Here is an 8,473-nt window from a genome sequence, read left to right on the forward strand (position 1 = left end):
GCCAATCACGCCTGGGAACCGTGAGAATAAATGTAAAATTTAAGTAGTAGTTCAAATATCACCACATCATGAATTAAGTTTCGTTCATCCTGATACCTGCAATTTTGTGGCATCCCTCTTTGATAAATCTTGTGGGTCTATGACCGGGGAACACCACAAACGAGTACACGAGACGTTTCAGTGCAACTGTAACATTCCTGACTGCCCGACAGACGGTAGCCTTGGAAACGTGCTCAGCGTCACCAATATTATACAGAAAGCTCCTGTTTGCAAAAAACCGAAGTGCAATACAAATAATATGTACAGAACTGAGAGAATGTCCGCGATGTGTCACATGAGCAATATTAGGCCTGAGGATGTTATTCAAATAAATTATAGATTGTGCTGAAAAACGGTAACGTTCACACAGGAGATCATCAGGAAATGATAAAATGTCCGAACGCGCTCTAATCACTCTCCCGGCGGAGAGCTCTGCGGAGAATTTGGGCTTCAACATCTACTGGCTCTTCAAGGGAGGGGCACGCCATGTCTGACACTTCCTACAGTCAGGTTTCTGACAAAGAGGCGGAGAATGTCAGGGTTAGTTGAAGTAAACCTGCTAGGGGGCAGGTTAGCTTCACGGAGTGTGTCGTCATAGTAACTCACTCAGAATTAATCTAAACTCGCTTTGTGAAACCGAAAACCCAGAGTTTTCGTTAACTCAGGGTATACTTACTCAGAGTTTGCACTAAACCGGCTTCCTGAAATAGGGCCCTGGTCTCAAGGCAGCCACTCATCTCACTGCGCCAAACTCATTCTCACACAGAATAGGTGGAGAGACTGACAATTTTGCTGAAATGAGCAGAAGCTGCTGAGAATTGTGCTGATAAGAGGTGAAAAGGCTGAAAATTTTGCAGAAAAGAGGTGAATCAGCAGAATTTCTGCTGAAAAGAGTTTTTTTTCTGAAAAAAGCTGAGATTTGTGCTGAAAAGAAGTGAAAATTCTGAAAATTTTCAGTTTTTCTGAAAACAGCAGAAAAAACTGAAAAAACTGAAACTTTTGCTGAAAAGGGGTGAAAAAGCTGAAATTTGTGTTGAAAAGAGTTAAATAAGTTGAATTGGTAACTGAAAGAAATGTTGCCATAAGCGGGATTTGAACCCCGGCCTCCCAGTCTGAGAACGGCTGCTCATCTCACTGAGCTAAAACACAGCTCAGCCCAGCAAGGAAAATCAGTGACGCCATTGATAATATGGCAGAAATGGGCAAAAAAGATTGTATAAAAAATTCAATATCTCAAAAAGTATAGAAGTTATGAGCACCAAAAGTCATAGTAATAATTAGCAGAAAGAGCAGAATTTTTCGAAGTTTGAACGGTGCAAATAGCATGAACACTGAGAGAGTAGTTAAGCAGCAAAAAACGTACGGAAGCAACCAGAATAATAAAGAATAAAGAGAAACAGGAACTCATAAGGGCATCCACACAATTATAGTCCAGCATGTGTTATGTGTGAGTAGCTCCACTTAAATAGGAAGGTTCAGGCTACATTGTCCAGTGTCACCTCCTTTTCTCTCTGCAGCATATTCACCACCGGCTCATCCACCTGACACCTGCTGACTACGATGACTTTGTCAACATGATCCGCAGCGCAAGAGGTGCTTTCTGTCTGACTCCTGTGGGTATGATGCAGTTTAATGATGTGCTGCAGAACCTGAAAAGGGGCAAACAGACCAAGGAACTATGGCAGCGTATATCCCTGGAGATGGCAACCTTCTCTCCGTGAGCAGCACACTCGGGGAGACAAAATCTGCTCAGCGTCAGCCTGGGCCAAGAAGTCCCATCCAGCCTCCAGCATAGCTACTGCCACTGCACTGAGCTGACCACACTTACGTGTGATTTTGTTAGGGCCATTGCTTCCTGCTCCGAGGACTCAGTGAAGCGCACATAGGCAGTGCAATCGACTCCCATTCCCCAATTCACAGACTTACTTTCGTTTTTTGTGTTTGTCCACCAGAGCGTTGTGAAGTAGCCTGGTCACTTACCTGCTCTTCCTGGCTGATCTTTTATCATTGTTTATCGTTATGTAAATGTGGAATTCCGGTGTACTCCTTCCTTTCTTCATTTCTCCTCAACTTAAGACTGACAGGGATCTCTCCTCCTCATCCTCACTTCATTTTCACTGTTTTGTATTCTGTTTTTAGTTTTGTTTTAAAGGAAACCACTGCGTGAGTTATTTTTTATGCTGCAACATTCCTGTGTAGTGTTAGATGCTTCACTCACCAGAGTCTTGTCACCATGGATATGAATCATTACAGTGTGGGACAAAACAATGATTTGTGAGAAGAAGAAAAAAAGTTTAATATGAAGCATTTTATTGTCCCTATTGGTGAGGATTTTTCAGTATTTTGTTTAATCTTTTTTTGATACTTTGTAATAGGCTATGACACGTAAGCAAATAGGAATGGGACGAGAGTGAGGGAATGCTGAAGGTGCTTTTTCTGTTGTGTGGGATACATTTGTACATTTTAGCCTGCCTGAGAAGTGACATGAACAGCTCCAGACCAAAACCAGAGGCCACCTCACCACTGCTTAGGCAAACAATGTCTGCAAGGCCTTCTCGAGCTACACTGTCCAACAGTCAAAACACCTTATCAGTCCCATTTGGGCTAAGTTGTTTGTTTGTTTTAAAATAATTTTCCAATATAGAATCCCCAGATTTCCAGCAGCTGTCAGAACGTTTAATAGATCTTTTATATAAATATAAAAATGCTTTAAGGCAAACTAGATTTGCTTAATCTAATTTACAATGCTGTCTAAACACAGCTACTAAACAGACTCCTGACTAAAACGCAATAAAAAGAATTTAGAATAGCATGACCATAAATATTAAAATCACGCATCCAGCCCTTCTTCACCACATCTAAAGCACTGACTAGTTTAAATGCACAGAATACAGCAGTGTGGATGGAGATGGCAGACCTATTGGAAGCAGCATTGTCCATTTGACTGATCCACATCCTTTTTCGTCCAAAGTTTTCCATATTGTAAAAGCCAAACATACCGTGTAAACACTCCTTTATAAGCCTTTCGTTTGTCCAGTGATATAGAGTGCATTTGCCTTGTTCTGATGCACCAAACAGAACTAAAACCACTGTTTGGATGATTGAAGTGTAAAAGAAAAACTTTCTGGCCGCACTCAGAAAAACCCAAATAAGCCACACAAAACTGAAATGTCTGCTTTATTATTCATGTGCCTGTTTTTGAAGGCTAGGAATTTGGTTCAGCAAATGTACATTTTTAGTGCAAACCATACACAGTGGACAAGTCCCAGACATTGCTGTCTCACCTTTCAACCACATTTGTTTTCTCTGCAGATTACACTGACATCTATTATAGTGTAATCAGTACCAGTCACCATATCAGCTTAGCGTTTTAGGTTGTCCGAGGTCCTGAATTATATGCTGCTCATGCTTTGTATACACTGTCACACATGTACAGTGTAGCTAATCATCTAAAACCCAAATGTTCTGAGACTATTACTTTGGCACCACGTTCTCTTAATTAGACATGGCTTTGGCTTTGCTCTGGAAAGTGCTATCTTCTTTGTTTTCAGTTTTCTGGTCCACTTAAGCCCCAACACTCTTCAAGACAGTTACCAGACACAAATGACACAGTGTGTTTGAGTGGCCCTCTTCTTCGATGTGGTTAGCTCATAGCCCATGGTGCTGTTACTTCAAGACATGTTGACACAGTCCAGGCAGCTGCTGTGGTTCTGAAACTGGCTCATTGGTTCTGGACCTCACAGGTGAAGGTGACGTAGTAGAAAATGTACTGTGATATTTTTGTATTTCTCAAAAGTGTAGTTCGATTGAAAAGTTGTATATGTGCTGATTGCAAAAGGTTCTAATTGAGAGTGCAAAGACAAAAAATAAAAGCAATAGTAAAAGTGTAGAGTTTACTTTAATAAAGATCATTGAAAACACTAAATTGCTTTGACTGATTTGTGGGTTTGAGTAGGGATTTATTTGTTTTGGCCAAACCAACGTGTTTCTGTGCAATATCTCACCCATGGCCACAAGAGTTAGCAGTTATCAACTGATAAATTAGTAAGACTCAGATTGTTCAATCCTTTTCCTGACAATACCCACTGTCATATATACTATACAGCAGTCCCTCGTTTACGTTACGTTCTAAAAATAACCCGCGATAGGTGAAATCAGCAAAGTAGCCAACTTTATTTATCTAAAATTATTATTATAGATGTTTTAGGGCTGTAAAACCCCTCACTACACACTTGTTACGTGTCTGCAGGCTGCATGTTTTCTTTCCCTCCCCTTTTGTTTGCCATTCCCTTAGGTCGCAGACTGCAGGCTGATGTCAATCTGGGGACGTCCAATTAATTAGAGGAGGGAGGCCCTGATTGGACAAACCAGGAGTGAAGCCCTTGATAAGGAGACTCACCTGTGGTGGGCGCGGCTCTCTTCCCTCCTTGAATTGTTTGACACATGTGTGACGGTTTCCTGCTGTCTTTCTTTTGTTTGATGATTGTGGTGGGAGTAAAGTGGACTAGGTGAGTTTGGGGACCCCATACACTTACTCACGTAGAGTCTTTGTGTTAGAAACACTAGGTAAGTAGGTTGGTGCCACCCATGTAATTTTGAGCTTGTTTTAAGTTGAGGTTTGGGTCTATCTCTCCTGTTTGTTGCTTTTCTAGGATAGTAGCTCAGCTCAGCTAAGTTTTGGTTTTGTCTTTTTGGTGGTTTTTTTTTTTTTTGGCACAACCTAACTGTCCCTATTTCCCCCACATTTGTTGTTTGAGTCTGGGTTGTTTATTTTGTGAGAGCGCTGCCATTAAACCTTTTTTCATAACACCTGTACTGAGTTTCCGGAGTTGTTGTGTTATCCCCTCCTGCCCTCGGGGAGACGTAACACACTTTATACACTTTTCTCAGACAGAAATGAACATTTTCACTTTTCTCTCTTGTTGGGGAGAAAACTTACAAACATACAGTACAGCACTTCAGAGTCACACTGCTAGTGAAGATTTGTGTAAATTTGACAAGCTGAACGCATTCTGTACTGTACAGGAGACACAGCACGAGATTGGCTGTAAACCATTGTCAGTAAATCAGGACCCAGAACACAAAGCATTGTTTTAAAAAAAGATTTGCACAAAAAAATTCTGCGAAACGGCGAGGCCACGAAAGCTGAAACACGATGTAGTGAGGGACCACTGTATTGCCAAAATTCCCACAGAAATCCAAATCATCAAATTCAAGTGTTCCAATTGCTTCCATGACCACAGGTATGTAAAATCAAACACCTAGGTATGCAGACTGCTTTATTTGTGAGAGAATGGCTCACTCTCAGGAGCTCAGTGAATGCCACCTGTGGAATAAGTTCAGTCGTGAAATTTCCGAGAAGCTTCTTTAGTTCATCATTTCTCTTCTCTGATGAGAGGTGAAACATCTTCAAGCAACTTAAAGAAGTCCAGACACTTTTCTTTCCAAGCTCCTTAGACTACGATGACCTGAATGACTGAGAACACAGATATCTTGCTACTAAATATTGCGCAGTCAACTGTTAGTGGTGGTATTATAGCAAAGTGATAACGATTAGGAATAACATCAACCATGCTACAAAGTGGTAGGCTACGTAAAATCACAGAGCGAGTTCAGCAGACTGTGAGGCACACAGTGCACCAAGGTTGCCAACTTTCTGCAGAGTCAGTGGCTAGAAACCTCCAAATTTCATGTGGCCTTCAGTTTAGCCCAATAACAATGCATGGAGAGGTTCACAGAATGGGTTTCCACGACCGAGCAGCTGCATCCAAGTAAATCTGCCACGGGACTGTAAAGACCTCACAAATGCACTTTGAAAGAATGGTCTAAAATTCCTATAAACACAGTACTAACCCTTGTGGAAACCCTTCCCAGAAGAGTTGAAGCTGTTCCAGCTGGAAAGCTAATGAAGCAATCCATTTTGTCCATTTTGTTTACCAATCAAGATATTAGAAGCAGGGCCTGTAGGGTTTGGAAGTCGGCAGATGGACCCTGCATGGTTTGTTTTTTTTTCTATGAACTATATACAGTATATATACAGTGTATATATAACCGGGTGATGTCCAGTGTAGTTCTTTTCCCATGTCCCAAATAATTAATATCGTTTCAAAGTTACAGTCTTAGAACAGTTATAACTTAATTAGAGCTCCCCTCTGTGAATCGTTACCTTATCGTGGTGAAGGGGTTTGTGTGTCCCAGGGATACCAGGGGCTATGTTGTATGGGGGCTTTTGCCCCCTGGTAGGGTCTCCCATGGCAAATTGGTCCTGGGTGAGGGACCAGACAAAGAGCGATTCAGAAGAACCCTATGAAAAGACCATCCAGGGAACAGATCACCCTGCCCGGGGTAGGGTTACCGGGGGGCCCACCCTGGAGTCATGCCCAGGGAGGGTGCCCGAGCGTGAGCGTCTGGTGGCCGAGCATTAGTCCATGGGGCCCGGCCAGGCACAGCCCGAAAAAGGGACATGCGCCGATCTTGCTGCAGGGTCACGGCTCGCAGGAGGCATGGTAGGGGTCAGGTGCAATGTCGGGCGGCGGCCAGGAGAGGAGGTCCTGGCGGACCGATTCCGGGCTACCAAGACTGGCAATTGGGACGTGGAATATCACTTCTCTGGTGGGGAAGGAGCCTGAGCTAGTGCGTGAGGTTGAGAGGTACCGGCTAAATATAGTCAGGCTCACCTCAATGCATGGCTGGGCTCTAGAACCAGTCTCCTGGAGAGGGGCTGGACTCTGTCTCAGTCTGGAGTTGCCCCTGGTGAGAGGCGTCGGGCTCGGGTGGGTATCTTGGTATCCCCTTGGCTTGCTGCAGGTATGTTGGGGTTTCTCCCAGTGGACGGGAGGGTTTGTTCCCATCTGTGCTTATGCACCAAGTGGCAGTTCAGCTTACCCAGCCTTCTTGGAGTCCCTGCGTGGGGCACTTGAGGGTGCTCCCCCTGGGGACTCTGTTGTCCTACTGGGAGACTTCAATACTCATGTTGGCAACGACAGTGAGACCTGGAAGGGCGTAATTGGGAGGAACGGCCTCCCTAATCTGAACCCGAGCGGTGTTTTGTTATTGGATTTCTGTGCAAATCACAGTTTGGCCATAACGAACACCATGTTTGAACATAAGAGTGTCCATAAGTGCACGTGACACCAGGACACTCTAGGCCACAGGTCGATGATTGATTTTGTAATTGTGTCACCAGACCTGAGGCCATATGTTTTGGACACTCGGGTAAAGAGAGGGGCTGAGCTGTCAACTGATCACCACCTGGTGGTGAGGGAGGATGCTGGGCAGACCTGGCGCACCCAAACGTACAGTGAGGCTGTGCTGAGAACGTCTGGCAGAGGCCCCGGTCCACGAGATCTTCAACTCACACCTCCGGCAGAGCTTCAACAGCATTCCAAGGGAGACTGGGGACATTGAGTCTGAATGGTCCATGTTCAGCACCTCGATTGCCGAAGCCGCTCCACTGAGCTGCGGCCGCAAGATAGTTGGTGCCTGTCGTGTAGCCACGAAGCTGAAGAAGGAGTCCTTCCGGGCTTGGTTAGCCTGTGGGACTCCAGAGGCAGCTGATAGGTACCAACAGGCCAGAGATTCTGGCAAACCATCTGGCGACTCAGGAGGGGAAAGCGGTGTTCTACCTGCACTGTGTGTAGTGAGGGTGGAGTGCTGCTGGCTTCAACTGAGAAAATTGTCAGGTGGTAGCAGGAATACTTCGAGGATCTCCTCAATCCCACTGGCACGTCTTCCGTGGTGGAAGCAGAGTCTGGGGACGAAGGGGATGACCCGCCAATCTCTGAGGGCGAGGTCATTGAGGCAGTTAAACAACTACTTGGTGGTAGAGCCCCTCGGTGGATCCTGTGGGGGGTCTCAGGATCTCATCTCTGCTTTTTACAGATGATGTGGTCCTGTTGGCTTCATCAGGTGATGGCCTACAGCTTGCCTTGGAAAGGTTCGCAGCCGAGTGTGAAGAGGTGGGAATGAGAATCAGCACCTCCAAATCTGAGGCTATAGTCCTCAGCCGGAAAAGGGTGGAGTGCCCACTCCGGGTAAGGGACAAGACCCTGCCCCAAGTGGAGGAGTTTAAGTATCTCGGGGTCTTGTTCACGAGTGATGGGAGAAGGGAGTGGGAGATCGACAGACGGATTGGTACAGTGGCTGCAGTGATGCGGATGCTGTACCGGTCTGTTGTGGTGAAGAGAGAGCTGAGTGTAAAAGCGGAGCTCTCAATTTACCGGTCGATCTACGCCCCTACCCTCACCTATGGTCACGAGCTGTGGGTAGTGACCAAAAGAATGAGATCGCGAATACAAGCGGCGGAAATGGGCTTCCTCCGAAGGGTGGCTGGCCTCTCCCTCAGAGATAGGGTGAGAAGTTCGGCCATCCGGGAGGGGCTCAGAGTAGAGCCGCTGCTCCTCCACATCGAAAGGAGCCAGCTGAGGTGGTTCGG

The 8,473-nt window shown here is 45.3% G+C and overlaps 1 protein-coding gene across 2 annotated transcripts in view; it reads left to right on the forward strand.

Annotated features, from left to right (window-relative positions):
• The window catches only part of zswim8 (zinc finger, SWIM-type containing 8), a 70,121-nt gene extending 65,267 nt beyond the window's left edge, over positions 1-4,854 (forward strand). For both annotated transcript variants that reach the window (XM_085442610.1, XM_085442609.1), the window contains one exon: positions 1,557-4,854. In XM_085442610.1, coding sequence (XP_085298736.1) covers positions 1,557-1,760 — 204 coding nt within the window. In that variant the 3' untranslated portion in view covers positions 1,761-4,854. The remainder of the gene's footprint in view (positions 1-1,556) is intronic.
• The last annotated feature ends 3,619 nt before the right edge of the window (positions 4,855-8,473 follow it).

Source organism: Copadichromis virginalis, linkage group LG19 (assembly GCF_057382275.1).
Source record: "Copadichromis virginalis isolate Kocher_CV1m ecotype Utaka linkage group LG19, C_Virginalis_male_GT1.1, whole genome shotgun sequence".
Taxonomy (NCBI): domain Eukaryota; kingdom Metazoa; phylum Chordata; class Actinopteri; order Cichliformes; family Cichlidae; genus Copadichromis; species Copadichromis virginalis.